Raw genomic sequence first — 16,632 nt, 5'->3', positions numbered from 1 at the left:
CTGCGTGACAACATAACCTGCCTGAATGCAGTTCAGGTGGTGTAGTTTGTATCCATGGAGCCTCCCGTGTCCCTCCAGTTGATCAATAAGAAATCGTGCCACCTCAATCGGATCGGACTCATTCTTTCTCCTGTACAGTCCCATGCGTTTTAGGTTTCTTCTAAGTGTCCGCATGCTTATCACAATACTGTCCAAACTGCTCAATAACAGCAAAATCTCCCCATGCCTCAATCCAAGCATAAAATAGAACTTAATTAATTCCAATAAACGAGCCATTTTCTCGCACTTTGATCTGCACTGTCACCCACTTCACTATGTTTTACGCTTCCGTAGTTTTACGGCAATATATCATGCTCGAACAATAAAATATATGTTATAACGTGAAAACTTTATTGTTCAAACAATATAATTATCACGTTCGTACAATATAAATATTATATTGTACGAACGTGATAATTATATTGTACGAACGTGATAATTATATTGTACGAACGTGATATTATGTTGTTCAAACGTGAAAGGTATATTGTACAAACGTGAAAAGTATATTGTACAAACGTGATAGTATATTGTACAAACGTGAAAAGTATCTTGTTAGAACAATAAACGTTTCACGTTATAACGTGATACACTTGTATTTTTCTTTTGCCTGGGTGGCAGCTCTACGCTGTGTCCCACACTTTCTCACACAAACACAAACTTTGACCCACGTTTAGGATCTTGTCACTGTGTGTAAATTGTTTCTTCATCACAGGAAGATTGTTGGGATTAAACTCTGAGGTCAGCACATGTTGATGATGTTTTCTGTTTTTCTCTGTTTGTTGATCAATTATTAACTTTTAGCGCCCAAAATCAAAGCAAACAAGTAGTTGTCTCATCAGTTTCTTATCGCACTTTGATTTCACTTGTCAATCTCGATCCCTCGTTGTTCGGTGACGTCACCGCGCATAACGGGCGTGTTGACGACATCTGACGTGTCTCCGTCAACACAACAATGGCGGATGCCGTGGAGGAAGCTCTTCGGGGCAGCTGGTGAGACAATTTGTTGTTCAGTCAATATTTTCGGAGCCTTTGTCTCGATTGTCAGACAGTCGCGTCGGATTTTTGTCACAGATTTCCGTGTAAAGTAACTAAAGATGAGTTTTTGTGTTTAAAATAGTGTTGGAGTTTGGTGACGTTACTGCTTACCAGCTAGCCAGCTACATGACAATTAGCTAACCCGGTTCTGATAAATTACCGGTCGATAAATCTCAGACGGATAAAATAACAGCTTTTAAGTCTGTTCGGTGACGAAGTCTACATTTTTATCGGTTTCTCTGCCTCAGTGGGAAGTTTAGTAGCAATGTTAGCCGGACAGCTAATATTTAGACGGACAGCCGCTTCCCTTTAATTTACCCCAGCCTCACTCTGTTGTTCCAGTTTTATTTTACTCTGAAATATAGAAAAGTGCTGGTTATATCTCAAAACTTTTAAAGCAGCTGCCATTAAGATGGTTGGCATCGTGAAAGAGGTCTTCATGTGTCAGATTAAAGGAAAAACCTGAACGATCGACCTGCAGAGAGGGCTCTGCTAGCTCTGTTGGTGTGAATGGTGCGTGTCCATTCAGATCTATCGTGAAATGTTTCTACTTTGTTAAGAAAGATCTCTTCTGTGACACTGCCCTTTGTCATAGTGCACGGGTCACTGAGGAGTTCCGTGAGTATAAAAGTGACCTGGATTTTATACATATATATAAATGTGTCTATACAGTCATCGGAGATTTTGAACAAATGCGTTAAACATTGTTCTTCTCCGGCTTCATCAAAACGTTAGATGAGGAAATATCTAAAAATGGTGTTCATCTCTTTGGAGATTTGGAGAAGCAACACACAGATTCACGGGGAAGCTGTGAATGTCCTCTTTTATGATGTTGCTGTATTGTTTTCCTCTTGAGTTTGTCACCTGTCTGTATGCGGAGTTAAATTAACATGGATTTAAAAAAGATTAAGATGTAAATTAAGAGCAATAAACAACACAGCGCATTTAGTAAAAGCTGACATAATTTACATAATTACACAGATGTGAATAATGATTGAGTTAAATATGAAGTGAATAGTAATGCATGTTGTTAACCCTGTTGCCTCACAGCGAGAAAGTCATGGATTTGAATCCACCACCTGACCCCGTCTTTCTTTGAGTTTGCATGTGCTCTGTGTGATTACTACTCTCGCTTCACCAGTTAACTGCTGTTTCTAAATTGCCCATAGGTGTAAATATGTGTGTGAATGGTTGTCTGTATGTCTTTGTTAGCCTTGCGACAAACTAGCGACCTGTCTATTGTGTACCCCACTTCTTGCTCTTGCTTTTGTTTGCTAATAATGTATGGATACAGGGACAGCAGAAATCGATATTTTGTTACAAAAAGGTTTTTGTGCTCTGACTTCAGAGCATGTTGATCCTTTTTCTGAGCAAGAATCCTGACATTCCTTCACTGTCCAAATGTGTTTAACTTGTTTTTGGCAGCAATAAACATGACAGTTTACTTATTTTAATTTAAGACATGTTTTATTTTAATTAAGTTTAAAACTTTTTTATTTAATGTAAAATTATATTTTGTTTTAATTGACTTTCAAATTCTTCAGTTGCTGAAGGGGCTGCATAGTTTTCATAAACTGCATAGTTCAGAATAGCTATAATTGTACCAGATGGTTGATTCAGTTAAGTTGGACTAGACTGTAATACAAACCGTTCAGTTTGTCAACAATAAAACTGAAATGAGAGAAAGACTGAGTGTGAGACTTTGATATTAGAGAAAATGAATATTGATAAAGTTTACCTTTATGTACAGAATCTGAATATCGCAAAATATTTTAAAAAATCGCAATAATATCGTATCGTGGGATGTATGGTGATTCCCACCTCTAATTATTAGTAATAATATTGTTTCTGCATCAGTGAGCCTTTGCATGGGTTTACTCTGAACCTTGGTGTAATAATTTACCTTAAAATGAACTCTTCAAATCTTATGTTTTGTTTTCAGCCTATGAACGTTTATCTCTATATTTTGTGGGATTGTAACTGTGCCGGTCGTTACTCTTCAGGGACCAGGATCTCATTGACGCTCTTGACTCTGGTGGCTCAGACATGGAGATGGAGAGGGGCACCATCCAGGTCCAGGAGCAGTCAGCTGAACACAGGGCCAAGATGTGGAAGGTGAGAACGTTGCAGCTGTTAGATTGTGGTTTCAGACAGTTATTAAACATGTACAACATACTTTGTACGTCTGTGGACAGAAGGCAAGAATTCTTACGTTAAGGTGTGAGTAGACTGGATCATCTCTTGTTGGCACACCCAAAGAAAAGACTTCAGTTATGTCTTACATCACATAACAAGAGTCAGTATTGTATGTCAAGCATGTGGATGACAATAATGATGCTACTTATAGGTGACTGGTGACTGACTCGTTTTGGCTTCGCATGCAAAATACCAGCCTGTGAAAAGACCCGTTCGGCTACACCCAGTTGTAAAGCAGCTTTGAATGGGATGTTTATTGTGTCTGATAATAGGCTGTTTGATAATATCATTAGGAGACCTTTTAGTCACTGTGTAAAGTTCAGAGAGCCTTTAATTTTACACCTCAGAAAATTGAATAATTTGGTTTATTATAAAAAAGTTCAAATAATGCTTAAAGTCAAATCAAACACAAAGTGTTGATCAGTGCAGGAGAGCAGATACAAGATTTCTTTTTTCACTTTAGGAAAACCTTAAAAATGAGAATAAAGTAGGTGTAGTTTTTGTTGTTTGTGTCAAATTCTGAAAACATTCTGACCTAATAGTAAAAATTTGCACTTTCATTTTCAGATTCTTCAATTGCTCCATTAATCATCGTATAAGTCATAGACTATAAACTGAAATTCACTGGGGCCACACGTGAAATGACAAAAACTATCATGGGCCAGACATTTGCATTTTATTGATATGTTATATAATTGTTTATTTATTTATTTTTAAAGCTAAGCACTCCATTTACCAAAACAAAGTAATGGATTCTGATTTTAAACAACCTGTTTCACAAGCCTGAATATAACAACTCTGTGGAGTGGGCATCTGTTTTGTGATAGCACGTCTAAGCCATAATTCCTAGACCACCTCCTCACCAGTCACTTTAGCTCCTCTGGGAGTCCTGGGTCTGCCTGAGGGTCATGTCCTAGTTGGACATGCCTAAAACATATGACAGAGCAGGCGGCCTTCAAAAAGAAGAAAGCGCATTTCTACCATTTGTATCTGCAGTCTCATTCTGATCATAAGTGAGAGTGGGAACACAGGTTGACCAGTTAATCAACTACATTCCCTTCATGGTCAGGTTTCTCTTTAACACAACACACTGGTACAACCTTCGCATCAAAGCAGATGCTGTAATCTGGAGCGTTCACTATGGTCTTCTCAACTTGATAACTCAGTGTTTGTGTGTTTGAAAAAAAAGAAAGAATAAAAAGTCTGTAATCGTGTGGTTTACATGTTACAGCCTGGAGGAGTGAAAATGACTGCTCATAAAAAATCTAAAGATATCAAATGAACTTTCAAAGTTGTCGGTGAGTAAATATGGCTTCCCTAAGGGAGACATGAAGAAACGTATCTTTACCACTTTGTTACTTTCAAAACAAAAACAATTATTTGCTTTAGCTGCGTGCCAAGTTCATTGAGATCTGGAGCCTGTTTTACCTGTTCATCGCTCTGCAGCTGCACTGGGGTAAACTAGAGCAGCGGTCTCCAACCTTTTTTGCGCCACGGACCGGTTTATGCCCGACAATATTTTCATGGACCGGCCTTTAAGGTGTCGCGGATAAATACAACAAAATAAAACTAGTACCGGTACCGAAAAAAAGAAGATTTATTCATAACACACATGAAAAGACCCAGGAAAACCGAGTAAACGATAAAAACGATAACAAAATAACGCTGAAAACCGATAAAAACCCTGAAAACTATACATTTCACACCTGAGCCTCAACTCTCGCGGCCCGGTACCAAACGACTCATGGACCGGTAACGGTCCGAGGCCCGGGGGTTGGGGACCGCTGAACTAGAGGGTGCAGAGATTTTATTTAATTAATTTAGTTGTTTCCTCTCAAAATGTTCCAAAAATAATATCAGCAGCTGCTACAGTATTTTCTTCATGTGTATGAATTTGTTGTCCATCAGTGCAGTGAGACTTTGGCCACTTGTAGCAGATCAGTCTGTATTTCCTGAATGTCAGGCCTCCTTTTCTCCCCGTGCTCAGCAGTGAATCCTTGTTTCGTTTTTGCAGATTGCTCTCAATGTCTCCGGAAAAGGCGACAGCCTGGCTTCCTGGGACGGTGTCCTCGATTTACCAGAACAGAAGCTCATTCATAACCGGAGTCAGCAGCTGATCGGTGAGTAAATGTCGGTGCCTCTAAAATAGGTTTTAAAATGCTTTCTTTAAAGGTTTAAATCTTCTCCCTAATCTCAGTTTCCTGTCATGTTCCTGTGAGTTTCCGATGCTGGTGTGGGAAGATACTAACGCTTCCTTGTTGAGGTAGCATTGTCCGCCCTCCATAATGCAAAAAAGCCTCAGTGGAGCAGCACTCTTGCTGCTGAAGCGATGCAGAGGCGTTTATTTACCACTTCTTACATTAGATAGAAAAACAGGGAGTATACCATCGGGATAGCCTCGCTTCCATACATCATGAATCATCTAGCCTGCTCTAACTTTGTACTTTTTTTCCCTTCTTGTTCAGTAGAATAGCTCCCTCCCCCCTCCAGTCTTTGATAATATGCTGACATGAAACTATGGGGAGAGATTCAATTGAATAGAAATCTGATAATAATGACATCATTTAATGCATCAATAGGAAAAAAAAACTTGACCTATTTGAAAAAGACAACTAAAACCGCCGACCCCTCCATGTGTCCCATGTTTAGACCAGCTGGCAGTGTCAGAGGACGAGAGGAGTGAAATGGTGTCCGACGTTGAGTCAGTCATCACTTTCTACTGCAAGTCGCGTAACATCACTTTCAGCCCTGAGCTCAGCTGGCCGCACCTGCTCAAACCGCTGCTGGGGCTTCATCTACCCCGGAGCGACCTCTACAACTGCTTCTATGCTATCATGAACAAATACATCCCTCGGTGAGTCATCTCAGCCTCCTTATCCGTTTCACCCCACTCACACAGACATGCAGGCTTGGACTGTAAAAGCTTTTCCGTTTCAGCGACTGTGTGCCCAAAGGCCGACCCTTCCACCTGTACAGACTACTGCTGCAGTATCACGAGCCGGAGCTGTGCTCGTTCTTGGACACCAAAAAGATCACACCAGACTCTTATGCCATCAACTGGGTATGTTGCCTCATGTTAAATAAGTTTTACAACTTTTTTGCCCCATTTCAGAAAAAGATTCAGTCAAAAACAATTAACGGCATACAGCTTCAATTTTGGTGTAATAAAAGTTGGTACAAGCATTTTTTCCCCTGCAGAAGTGATATTCGTTCACATACATTTACTCCATATTGTTTCATCAGCTATTCTCCACCTGTGCAGCTCTAGAGTTCACGTAACACTGCTCTGCATGTGGCAAACGATGCGTCTGTGTTTGTCTGTTCCACAGCTGGGTAGTCTGTTTTCAAGCCACTGCCTTCCTGAAGTTACCCAGACATTGTGGGACTCGTACCTCCAGCAGGCGGACCCTTTTCTCATCTTCTTTCTCATGCTTATCATCCTCGTCAATGCCAAGTATGCAGCCAGAAAGATAATCCAGCTCGTGGCGGTTTGTGCCAGCTCTAAACGTTTGTTTTTGTTTGTATCCTCAGAGAGACCATACTTACACAAGAGGGAGAAAGCAAAGAGGACATTATCAGTGAGTTTGTTCCTCTCTTCTCATTTGTACAGTTTTTGAATGTCTGTTTAATGTAATTAAATGTGGGGAAAAAATTTCATCCCAGAAATGCTGGAAGCGTCTCCTTCTCTCCTGGAGTCTGAGGACATTGAAGACTTGTTTTCACTGGCCCAGTATTACCAGAGCAAAACCCCTCTGTCGCTCAGAAAGGTGAAGCAAATAAAAACTGAGCAGTGCTGAATATAAACAAAGAGACAACGGCAGCATCTAAAAAACCTCATTGTTTGTTCCCCTTTGTCTGTTTCTGTAGATGAATCAGAATCTGTTTGGTAGCAGTTTGGTGGCGCTCAAAGAGGAGGACACTGACCTCAGTCAGGCGTTGTGCCTCCCTGTGTCTGTCCCTGAAATTCTGCAGGCAAACCAGCTGCAGCAGGTCAGTGACACTTTGAGAGGGAAATTATTAACAGCTCTCAAGTTTGCCCTGTGAGTTTAAGGAAGAAAGAGGATGTGAGGAAACTGAACTTTTTCTTTTTTTCTTTAGGATGGGGTTCGTTTCTTCGTGGTGGATTGCCGGCCTGCAGAGCAGTACAATGCTGGCCATCTGTCCACAGCCTTCCACCTGGACTCAGACCTGGTGAGGGATAGGTGCTTTAGGGATTCGTTGAAAAATATATTTGCAGTAAACGAATATAAAACAAGCTTTATGTCTTCTTACAGATGCTCCAGAACCCATCTGAGTTCGCACTCTCTGTGAAGTCCCTCTTGGAGACACAGAAGCAGTCTTTAGAGTCGGGTTCCATCGCCAGCGGAGAGCACCTGTGCTTCATGGGCAGCGGGAGAGAAGAAGAAGACATGTACATGAACATGGTGTTGGCACATTTCCTGCAGGTGAGCTGTGAAAGTGGGATCCATATAACAATTACGAACGTTTCCTTTAGATTTTTTCAAACTCTCAAAATCTCTGTTTGCTTATAAAATAAAATATGGCAAAATGGTAAATGGCCTGTATTTATATAGCGCTTTACTAGTCCCTAAGGACCCCAAAGCGCTTTACATATCCAGTCATCCACACATTGGTGATGGCAGCTACATTGTAGCCACAGCCACCCTGGGGCGCACTGACAGAGGCGAGGCTGCCCGACACTGGCGCCACCGGGCCCTCTGACCACCACCAGTAGGCAACGGGTGAAGTGTTTTGCCCAAGGACACAACGACCGAGACTGTCCAAGCCGGGGCTCGAACCGGCAACCTTCCGATTACAAGTCGAACTCCCAACTCTTGAGCCACGATCGCCCCAAAAATAAACGAAGCAGAAGCAGGAAAGTCATTATAATTCATGCTTTAAAAAAGTAGTAATCACTGGAAGTTTTAACTGGAAAAATGAGAATTGTGTGACCTTGTTTGGCAAAACAAGTTATTTTGTGATCTTTGTTTTGCAATATTATGGATGATGTTCTAGCAGATCTGCTCATTTCAAGCTTTCTGTTACAGAAAAACAAAGAGTATGTCAGCATCGCAAAAGGAGGTTTTATGGGTGAGTAGGAAAAGGACAATACTGACAAGCACATTAGTCTGGATACACACAGAGAAGTAATATGAACATGGAGAGGCCTATTTTTGTGTGCATGTGTAAGTTATAGTTTTTGTAATGGTTACATCGGTGAGGTGATGCAGCGGTGGCTGTTTGCGGTTTGTCCCAGGATCTTGTTTGGACAAATCCATCATCATTTTTTAGCATGAAATAAAGTTAAAATGCTATATTCATTTCTTGTACATATATGTATGTATATAGGGTAGATAGAGAGAGATGTATAGATATGTTTCTGAGAAACTTGTACACATCCACATTTTTATATATCTGTCTTTTGGTCACAACTGCAGTACAGAAAATTGTGAAAGCTAAAATTCACAGAGACACGTGTACTTCCAGCTCTTCAGAAGCACCTGGTAGACATGAACGTCGAGGGGCTCGACTCCTCGTACGTCCACTGGATCGTCAGCACATCTGGATCTCACAGCAGCCTCAGCTCAGCTGATGTAAGACGTTAGGGGAGCCAGCCAACCCACTTTATCATAAAGGACATAAACATCACAATATGCTCCACACTGGAGGTGTTAAGAGAGATCTCTGATGGCACGGATTGTTCCATTTTTCCATGAATACAGGGAGAGTCTCTGAGCGGCCCTGGAGACAGCAAAGGTGTGAAGTCCCTGGTCAACAAAATGACATTTGCTCTCAAGTCCAAGTCGGTCAATGTGAAGGAGAAGATGATCAGCTTCATTGAGAATACCTCTGCCCCCGTCGACAGGTGAGAAACGAGTTCCTCAAACCACTGAAGCTCACACTGCAACACACACTCTCAGTTTTCTGTGTAAATCATACAGTTTGCTACAATAACAATGCAAATTAATATTATAACACTGAAAAAAATCACATTTGTGATTCTTCTCACATCAAAGACTAAAAACCAAAACACCAAAGTACCAGAGAGCGCCTTCTGAGAGCCAACTGATCGCTCTTCAAATGAAATTCTACCAGAACAGTTAAAATTTACCGTTTTTTGACATCCTGTTAGTTTGGGTTTAGTGCATATTTGCAGCTGACTGAAAACATTAAAGCAGACCATATTTGCTTTTCCATATTTCCTGTCATGCAATTAAGTTCCTTGTGCCTTATCCCATAATAGAATATCTTTCAATCTACCCTGGCCAGAGAAGGTGATTCCAGATCGGTAAGAGCTCCCAAACATCGAGATGTTTATCACTGGCATGCCCACTGGCTGTAGACCCGCACCACTCCTCAGGATTTTGGAGACTTTTAACGCATGCTTAGTATCAGCATCTCCGCCTACACCTGCCTACACTCACGTAACAACACCACACGTTCCCATCCAGTACGGGCAGCAGGCTGTCTATGAGATACTGTTTCTCTTCATGCTTTCACTAACAACATAAAACTGCTGTTTTGTCTGCACTGTCGGAGCTGCTCCAGCCTTTTAGGAAGCATTGAGTCATCTTTACATCCACAAGGTCGTCGTTTTCTAGTCTAACTCACCGAGGCCTTTGGCTTCACCTTTGTTTGCTTGGAGATGCACTGAAAAGTCTGTCTTTCCATTTCATTATAGTTCTTTCAGATGATAGTCAGGGCTATGCAAAACCATCAAATAAACTATCATTTGCTTTAAATAGCCCTGAATATCATACAACCACTAATCTGTAACCCAGATGTCGAGCTAGAAATGTCTCGTTTAACCTCTTTTTGTATTTAACAGCACAACCTGTGGCAGTAGTGGGCTAATGTTTTTTTTACTGCAGGCTGGAGGTCTTCATGTCATTGATGTTTGTGTGCAAACTGTTTAATGCACTTAATGTATAATTATCTAGTGTGGCTATAATGCTCTGACCTGCCTTGTTGCCCTCTGTAATCAGGCATGTGAGCAGCAGCGACCGCGTCGGCAAACCTTACCGGGGAGTGAAGCCTGTGTTCAGTATTGCTGATGAAGAGGAGTACGATACAGGTAACATTACAGCAAACGCAGATTACAATTAGAAGAGGGTATTATTTTGTGAAATATTTAAGCATCGTGAGGGCTTTTATTTTGAAAAACAAAATGATTACTTCCATCTGATCTTCCTGCCAGATGAGATAGACAGTTCCTCCATATCTGATGATGACCGGAAGGAGATCGTCAACATTCAGACCTGGATAAACAAACCTGATGTAAAACATCATATTCCATGTAACGAGGTGAAAGAAACAGGTCACATGTTCCCCAGGTAAGCTGTCAGCTTTGTTTAGGAAACTTTTTAAATGAGTACAGTGACCTTGAAGCATATTGCATGGCAGCCATAATAAGGGCAGGTTGAAGTCTTTAAATACTAAGGTAAGGTGCTTCACTGCTTCCTGAACATAGTTCCTGATTTTCAGAGGCTCCAAATTAATTGAACAAGCTGACATAAGTTTAAATACAAGGATTGTTTTTAATAGTTGGATAAAGTCTGGAACCCGTGAACGTCAATAAATCCTGTGTTTCCTCTGCTACGCCTTTACTGCGTCTGCCTTCACTTGCTGCTTGTTTATGGGTCTTTCAGCTTTCAGTAACTGAAAAGAGATCACGTGACTGACCTGGCCATTTCCTTTCCTTCAGAAACTCTTGGGTTGGCTTTGCAGGAAGCTTCGGATCATTATCCATCTGCGCTATAAAGCACCATCCCACATGTTTTGCAGCATTTGACTAAATTTGACAGCATTAATCGATAGGGCTGTTCGATATAACGATATATACCTGATGACGATATAAAAACGTCTATCGTTTCATTTTATGCTATCGTTTGTTTCGTGGTGTCGCAAAATAAACTGTTTACGGTAATATTTTTTCATCGTTTTGATGGTCACTGTAGTTATTATTAATTTCTTAAAGTTCTCTCTTTCTCTTATATTTAATATAACCACACTACGGACGGACAAGCGCCTGTTTTTATGCGTTGTCGTTAGCAACAACGACGGTAACAGCATCGCGTGTCCGCTTGTTTATGTTCCACATAAACCTTTCACAATAAAGCTCAAGATCCTGTTGAGACTTTTCAAAATAAACTGAATCACGTGAAAGAGCAGATTATTTATGGATGAGAATTAAAAAAGAGCCGTCAGGTGCTAAAAATAAACCTTAGACTCAAACGTTAGAACAGGTTTTTCCCCGCAGCACGCCGTGTAATAAATACTCACAAAGAAAACGGCGTCCGTTACAACTTATGTCTAAAAATGTATCGGTTCATGCATCGGTTAAAACACTCGACTCCAGCTACATGACGCGCAGCTGGAAACACTTCACGCAAGTCGAGCTGCCCGAGATTCACAGACTTTACAGAAAATGTTACATTTTTGTGATTTATATCGTTATCGGACGATAGATGTCTTATATCGGGATATGAGATTTTGGTCATATCGCACAGCCTGCTACTAGTGGTACTGGTACATTTCACAAAGAAGGAGAACTACCTCCAGATTTGTCAACTTCACCTCAAACTAGGGCTGTTCGATATAACGATATATATCGGATGACGATATAAAAACGTCTATCTTTTCATTTTACGCTATCGTTTTTTTTTTTTTGTGGTGTCGCAAAAAAAACTGTTTACGGCAATATTTTTTCATTGTTTTGATGGTCACTGTAGTTATTATTAATTTCTTAAAGTTCTCTCTTTCTCTTATATTTAATATAACCACACTACAGACGGACAAGCGCTTGTTTTTATGTGTTGTGGTTAGCAACACATAAAACACATAAAAGCAACAACTTCTTGAGCACAGTTTTCGACATCCTTCCCTGGCTGTCAAGGGTGGACGAGTTTGGCTTCGATGTGCAATGAGAAACGAATAAACAAGCAAGCGCTGCGGCCACTTATTAAACATTAACTCCTAACACTGATTCTTCTTTTGTTTCCAGTCACTTGTTGATCACAGCCACTCACATGTACTGCCTGAGGGAGATCGCCACAAGGAAGGGCTTTGCTTACATCCAGTCCAGACAAGCGCTGAACTCAGTGGTGAAGATCACATCCAAAAAGAAGCACCCAGAGCTGATCACGTTCAAGTTTGGAACCAACAATTCAGCTGGGGTGGAGATTTCAGCGGTTGAGAGGTGCTCATCTGCACTCGGATGAAAAACTAATCAGACATGAATTTTAAAGTAGTGGCTTTACGATTTATTAACATTTTCCCTTTCAGCTAATATCTGTTTCTCTGTCTCAGGTATTTGATTCCCAATGCGGGCGATGCCACGAAGGTCATCAAGCAGCAGATCATGAAAGTCCTGGATGCCCTGGAGAGCTCATAAATGGTGGTGGTGAGCTCGTTTTGGGAGATTAATACAAACTGTAGGAAGAGGCTCCGTCGGTGAAACCTCCTCCTACTCTCCCTCCTGGACAGATCCCAGTGCAGTGTTGACTGTGAAGCCCCGTGCGTCTGTCTTTGGGACATGTGGGCACACTGCTGACTGCAGACCTGTGAGCCAGGCTGCGAGTGTTGAAATATTTAGGTGCTCCGCTGTCATCCAACCATTATATTATACTTATTTAAAAAGAAATATTGGTTGTAGTGTATGTTCTTCTCTACTGTTAGTATAAAATGGGATCTCATTACAGAAGAGCTCCACTCTGATGACTTCCCGCTGGCCTTAACGTAGCGTACTGACCGACCAGTGGCGAACTTCTTTCATCCACACACGACTGACCTTTTCTTTTCCACCTGAGCGTTTTGATGATGACCCGTTCGTTTTGATGTGAGCTGTATTGAGTTTCTCGTAACATGTTGCGTAGATTTAACGATCATCTGGTCAGCATGAGTCAGCCAGCTCGGACATAACGATGCACACCCCCACCCCCAAAAAGCAGTACTGGCACATGAAGCAGATTTCCTACTGCAGTAACTGTTTTTGATAACTTTACTTTTCCAGCAGGCAGCCTTAAATATAAACTATTGACGGTTAGTTTATAAATATGTAATGTGTATATATATATTGTGTAAACTGCTCTGTATACAGACCTTTGCAATGTCATTTTGAAAGCATATCCTGAGAGAATATGCAGTGAAACTTGTAAACTTTGCCAGGTTTGAAGTTCCCCTTCTTTCTGATTTTCTGGTTTTATGAAAATTGATTAACCTCGTCTCATAGCAGTCTGATGTAGCTCCCAGAAAGCCTCTCTGGACTACATTATGAGCACCTCAGTATTTTCTCGTCCCAGTCAGATTCACCATGTGAATGACATCCCCCACTCCCCCAATCAGTAAATTATATCCAGAAGGCTGAAACATTAGGGAGAAGATCACGCTAACGAGCTGCAGAGGTTTGAAAGGAATGGACCTGATATGCTCATTTGCAGCTCTTTTTATTTTTGGATTCATCTACAGTAGCTTTGCATGACTGGCAGTGCAGAATAATCATTATTTATGTGTCCTCCAGCTTCAGTTCATCTGTTGTTTAAAGTTCCTCCTCTTTTAAGGCAACTTGTATTCTGATTGGCCCCTGAACAGCACTGATGTGATCTCTTTGACATCATACAAGTCAAAGTGTGTAACGCCGAGCCCTGAGAGCAGTCGGAAGTCTGAGCTTGGGTTTATGGGGATTACATGGACATAGCTGATGTGATTATTTGAAAGTGTGGCCATGTTTCATATGTTTAGTATTAGTGTATGACAGGAAATAAGTAAAAGCATATGAAGTCCACTTTAAAGACGGGGTTTTCACGGTGCACAAAAAGCTGATCTCATTTCTGACCCACAAAAACAACTTTTCTGTCCACACAGAATAGAAGAGCAGCACAGGTGGTGCACAGACTGTGGTGCACAGATCCACAGGTGATCATGATCAGGGGGAAACATGGGGTTAATCCACCGTGGATGAGTATGATTTCTTTTGAAAGTACAAAAGTAGACAAGAGTTTGGTGTGGTTGTGGTGACGTTTATTTCACTAAAATTCAGATTAGATTTTTTTTAATTGCTATTGATCGTTTCATGTTTTTGAGTGGCAGGCGTGCTACAAAAAGTTTGAGAACCGCTGATGTGAAGAGAAGTTATCACGACTACACTGATAAATGGGCCGCTGTTGACTTCTGATGGATGTTTCCCACTTACAGCCCCCAGTGTTCATCTGTGCTGTCACAGGATTTTTTGTGCTGACTTAATTTCCAAAGTGATGAAAGGCTTTAAAAAAATAGAAATTATTTTTACAGGGAGAAGATTTTTGTTTCCCTGGAAAAAAGCAACATAAGAGGAAAAAGAAAAACGTCATCTATCAGCCCAATTTTTTTGTAACATCGGTATCAAATTTCATAATCAGTGCATCCATATTTATATATAAATATATATCTCTGTCTGCAACTCAGTCTGTCTCATGTATTAGCTAAAACCATATACTGTGTTAAGCAGTCTGCAGTCCATACTGAGCAGTTTCAGTTTGCTTGCCACTGTTGCCTTCGGCCTCATGCCTGTGACGTGCGATACGGGCACCAGCAGTGGCGTGAAGATCCTCTAAAATCGCGGTTCTGTTCGTAGCGCGGTGGCGTTTAAGGTTCGGCTGAACGGTTTTATTTTGCATGCTTTAACAGCTCCACATGGGGGTCACACTAATGCGCGATTGGTCTGTTTCAGAATTGCCACGCCCCCCTCGATCGCCGTATCTTATTCTTTAGTCATGAAATCTGCTTGGACTCTTTCTTGCTTTCTTCCTGCTTATTTATTTGCTTTGAAGTCTAGTTGTGTGTTCAGCCTCCCAGAGAGACCTCCAGTGTGACCGTTGCAGTTTAAACTTCAGCCCAGAGGGCGGTGACCCCTTTCTCAGACTGAAAAGCACATTTAAACTGAGCAAAGCAAAAAACAAAAGTAGAATTCAAGACAAAATCTGTTCCCGACCCTCACTCCAGTCTGAAGCATTCCTGTGTAATCCAAGCGTTGTGTTGTACTTTTCTGATATTTTCCCATTGACTGGAACATCCTCGACTGGGAGTCTTTACATTCTCCGTAACATCACTGGATCAGGCTGTCAACCACTCGTCCAGAATGCAACATGTCTCAAATGTAATTTGCACCTTACTGTACTGCTGTTATTTTCTAAGCATTTCTGTTTTTAATAAATGGAGATTATTTGACTGCACGTTTGGACACTCATTGTGAAACAGCATTGGACATGCAGTTATGACCAAAAACCTTTGGACATTAACTTTAATTTTGATTTTTTTCTGTACAGCAAAGTTGATTTTAAACAAGATGTGATTGAAGTGAAACTCTAAACCTTAATTCAAGGCTTTAACAAAAGTATTGCAAAATAAAATATTAAACTACAGCCTTAAGATGAACAGTATCAAGTAGAAAGTTATTTGCATTGAAAATATTGTCCAATAGAAGTAGAAGGCAATGTAATGTGAAATTACTTAAAGTACAACTACAATGAAACATTAAAGGTTTGTAAGCATATATACTAAGTTACCTTTCTCCATGAGTCATGCTTGTGCTGACATTGTAAGACGTTGGTAAGTCAGTAAGACAGCAGGGGTGGGTGGTATGACCCCGGCCACCCCTCTGGACACGCCCCTGCTCTAACAACCTGGAGGAAAATTTGTCATCCTAATTTTTTTTGCTGTTTATATCTTTGACTAAAAAATATTCAAAACCTGAACAAAATTAATTGTGGTTTTAATCATGGCCCACACTAATTTTTTCTTCATTTACTATTTAGTATTCTGCAAAATATATTTTTCTTAGGTTATCATATTAGTCAAATAAGAAAGAAGCAACTTGTTTGTTTTATGTCCAGGGAAAAAACATTTAAAAATCTTAATCCTTTATATACTTCAAGCAGGGTCACAGTCCTCCTTTTGAATATTTTTGTTTTCCCTTTCACATATATAGCTCAGCTATTCTCTCTCCAGTGGGAGGTTTGACACTATTTGTGTACCACCAGTAATCCCCCTATTTTTTAATCGCTGAGGTTCATTAATGCTAGTTCATCTTATTTTTTATTTTTTACTTGGAAATACATGTTATATTTAGTTATATTTAGGAATGTTATTACTGAGCAGAGCCACTGAGATCCTTACTTCATTTTTATTGTTTATTAACCAGAAAAGTTCATAACAATAATCTTGTGCTGAATCGACCCACCCCCTGTGACGTCACACCGCCTTAAATCTTCACATTTAACGACCTCAGTTTTTCATAAGCTTAAATTTATATCGTCAAGTCACCTAAAAGTAACGCTTTCAATTTCAAAACAGTCAATAATATTTTTTTAGTACTCTTTATTT

The 16,632-nt window shown here is 40.5% G+C and overlaps 1 protein-coding gene across 2 annotated transcripts; it reads left to right on the top strand.

Moving 5' to 3' along the window:
• Nucleotides 1-908: 908 nt before the first annotated feature.
• On the top strand, nt 909-15,482 carry tbc1d23 (TBC1 domain family, member 23). 2 transcript variants are annotated; one of them, XM_085132257.1, is made up of 19 exons: nt 909-1,032; nt 3,081-3,192; nt 5,288-5,393; nt 5,923-6,127; nt 6,211-6,334; nt 6,603-6,727; nt 6,805-6,851; nt 6,937-7,040; nt 7,141-7,263; nt 7,372-7,464; nt 7,548-7,718; nt 8,322-8,364; nt 8,761-8,867; nt 8,997-9,139; nt 9,518-9,562; nt 10,260-10,348; nt 10,472-10,607; nt 12,278-12,472; nt 12,583-15,482. In XM_085132257.1, the coding sequence occupies exons 1-19, from the start codon at nt 995-997 to the stop codon at nt 12,665-12,667; spliced, it is 2,091 nt and encodes a 696-aa protein (XP_084988383.1). In that variant the 5' UTR covers nt 909-994; the 3' UTR covers nt 12,668-15,482. The 2 variants fall into 2 exon arrangements, with proteins under 2 accessions (XP_084988383.1, XP_084988384.1); XM_085132258.1 differs by lacking the exon at nt 9,518-9,562.
• The last annotated feature ends 1,150 nt before the right edge of the window (nt 15,483-16,632 follow it).

Source organism: Neolamprologus multifasciatus, chromosome 15 (genome assembly GCF_963576455.1).
Source record: "Neolamprologus multifasciatus chromosome 15, fNeoMul1.2, whole genome shotgun sequence".
In the NCBI taxonomy this organism is placed as follows: Eukaryota; Metazoa; Chordata; class Actinopteri; order Cichliformes; family Cichlidae; genus Neolamprologus; species Neolamprologus multifasciatus.
The sequence above is the reverse complement of the archived record's forward strand: the minus strand, read 5'-3'. Positions and strand labels throughout refer to the sequence as shown.

What these genes read in the sequence shown, in the direction of transcription:
- tbc1d23 (XM_085132257.1), top strand. Translation starts at nt 995, where the DNA reads ATGGCGGATGCCGTGGAGGAAGCTCTTCGGGGCAGCTG. An exon ending in ACTCTTATGCCATCAACTGG is followed by an intron (nt 6,335 to 6,602) that starts GTATGTTGCCTC and finishes TCTGTTCCACAG; the next exon opens with CTGGGTAGTCTGTTTTCAAG. An exon ending in ACAGGTCACATGTTCCCCAG is followed by an intron (nt 10,608 to 12,277) that starts GTAAGCTGTCAG and finishes TTTTGTTTCCAG; the next exon opens with TCACTTGTTGATCACAGCCA.